The sequence below is a fragment of the Erigeron canadensis genome, chromosome 8, assembly GCF_010389155.1.
Source record: "Erigeron canadensis isolate Cc75 chromosome 8, C_canadensis_v1, whole genome shotgun sequence".
Lineage (NCBI taxonomy): Eukaryota > Viridiplantae > Streptophyta > Magnoliopsida > Asterales > Asteraceae > Erigeron > Erigeron canadensis.
Genome location: NC_057768.1, coordinates 41,799,709 through 41,801,792, shown reverse-complemented (window position 1 = coordinate 41,801,792; position 2,084 = coordinate 41,799,709). Strand labels below are relative to the sequence as shown.

The 2,084-nt window shown below is 32.2% G+C and overlaps 1 protein-coding gene across 1 annotated transcript; it reads right to left on the bottom strand.

The window, feature by feature from the left end:
• Positions 1-263: 263 nt before the first annotated feature.
• LOC122578693 lies at positions 264-1,710 on the bottom strand. Its single transcript, XM_043750712.1, has 2 exons — positions 1,176-1,710; positions 264-415 (listed from the first exon to the last, which is right to left on the bottom strand). The coding sequence occupies exons 1-2, from the start codon at positions 1,487-1,489 to the stop codon at positions 358-360; spliced, it is 372 nt and encodes a 123-aa protein (XP_043606647.1). The 5' UTR covers positions 1,490-1,710; the 3' UTR covers positions 264-357.
• Between the last annotated feature and the right edge of the window lie 374 nt (positions 1,711-2,084).

The following is a 2,084-nucleotide window of genomic DNA, read 5'->3' as shown; positions in this document are numbered from 1 at the left end:
TACTTCGAGTAGAGAAAGCATTGATCTGGTATACTACTTTTTACTTTTTAATTTCTTATATAATTACGGAGTATTTCTTATGGACGGACGTGCGCTTGTCCATATGCTTTAATTCCAACGAACTGCTTGGTTGCTGATATATACGTGATCACATCTTTTGATTTGTAATGTTATCTCCAAAATATGCCTAACAGCAAAATTATATTGACAATTAACAGACATTGAGATCCGCTAGCTAGCCTTACAAATCAAACAGATAATAATTATTCACAAATTTCATTTAATTTCATTTCATTATATATATATATAAACACCCCGAACCAAACGAGAATGAAAAGAGAGATCCGATAATCGAAGCTAAAACACAAAAGGCGTTGGAGAAAAAGCTGGCATCGGCATCGCATGGCTGAATTTCCTGCATCAATATATATACTCGAATATTAATTTAGTATGCGTACGTATTTCAATTACAAGTGTACGCGCGTCTTTCATTATTACGGAGTATCATTCTTCTCTATATATCAAACTAGAGACACATAGTTTATATTTATATCTTTTTTTTTTCTTTTTTTTTCTTTTGTTAGTTTATATTTATATCTTTGTCAAAAATAAACGGGTGAATTATTTAATACATGACTTATCTTATATCACAAGTTGGTCTTGCTGGTTGTCACAAGCAAACAAGTAATCAAATGGATTAATTGGGCAATTGGCTTAATGTTTATAAATTACGATTACAATTTGTAACGATAATAGGTAATTTAAACAGATCGAGATTCATGTTCAGACTAGTCTGAGAAAACCGAGTCTTTATTTCTGATGAACATGGCCTAATTAACCATGATCAGAAGACATAATTTGATTTCGCCAAATTAAAAGCAATCATCAATTTTTGGTTTTAACTAAGAGATAATTAACCTAATTATTTTAAAATCACAAATCATTTTGTTTTAATCCAACTAATCGTGCGTATAATTATGCTACAGAAAAATCACTATGTTTGTTAAAATGTCAACAACGGCAAAAATAAGTCAAAATTATATAATAGTTGTTTTTAAAACAATTTTTCAATATATACTTGTATATTTTCATTCTTCAAGTATCATAATCTATAACTTGAAATTAAAATATAAAACTTTGAGACAAAAAAACACATAAACATAAGTTACAATTACCTGTAATCACCACCATATGAATGAGATCGAGTTTTTCCAGCTGATCTAGCTTTGTTCAAAGGTTTCTTATGGGATCTCACAACGCTAACAGCAGATTCATGAGGCGCCTGCCGACACACGTTCAATGGTGTCGTCCCGCCGTCTTCTGAAATGACCGATAGCTCGGGTCTCCAATGTTTCCCGCCAGAACTACCTAGTTTTGAACGTCTACGAGTAGTGTTTGGGACAACGTTAGTACTGGAGACGGTTTCTAAGGCGGGAGTGATTACAGTCCCACCAAAACAGAAACCAAGCTCCGAGAAGAAAAACTTCATGTGTATAACTAATTAATAATATCTCCCTTAGCTATACTATAGCTCTTTTTTATAATGATCGAATATATATGTGTAATTTGTGTGTTTATGTTATGTGTGGTTGAATCTAGCTAGCTATAGGTGCAAAGGAAAGGTTAGTGAAGCACAAGATATACGTGAGCTAGCTAGCTAGCGCTAGGACTTTACAATATTAATTCAACAAGGTAACTTTAAAGTATATATAAAAGTGATCGAGAAATCCACTCCATGTATTTATAAAGAGAAGATTCGATAGATATCGGATGAAGTAGACGGAAACCAAATTAAATCGAGGGACCGGCCGGGTCGTGGGTCGTCTCTGACGTGGCTTTTTCTCCATTTCTAAAACTAATATATACGAGTAGTTAATACGTACAAAGATTATTTTATCTTATAATTATAAAAATATACATATACACTACTGTGATAATGGTGTCGTGTAACATGACTTTATATTTATATTTATGTTGAGAAACACGAGCTAGATTCGAAGTTGACTAATTATAAGCACTTAATATAACTAAAATTTTGATCGAGCACTTGATTTTGATTTGGAAACATCAACTTTTTTTGTGAA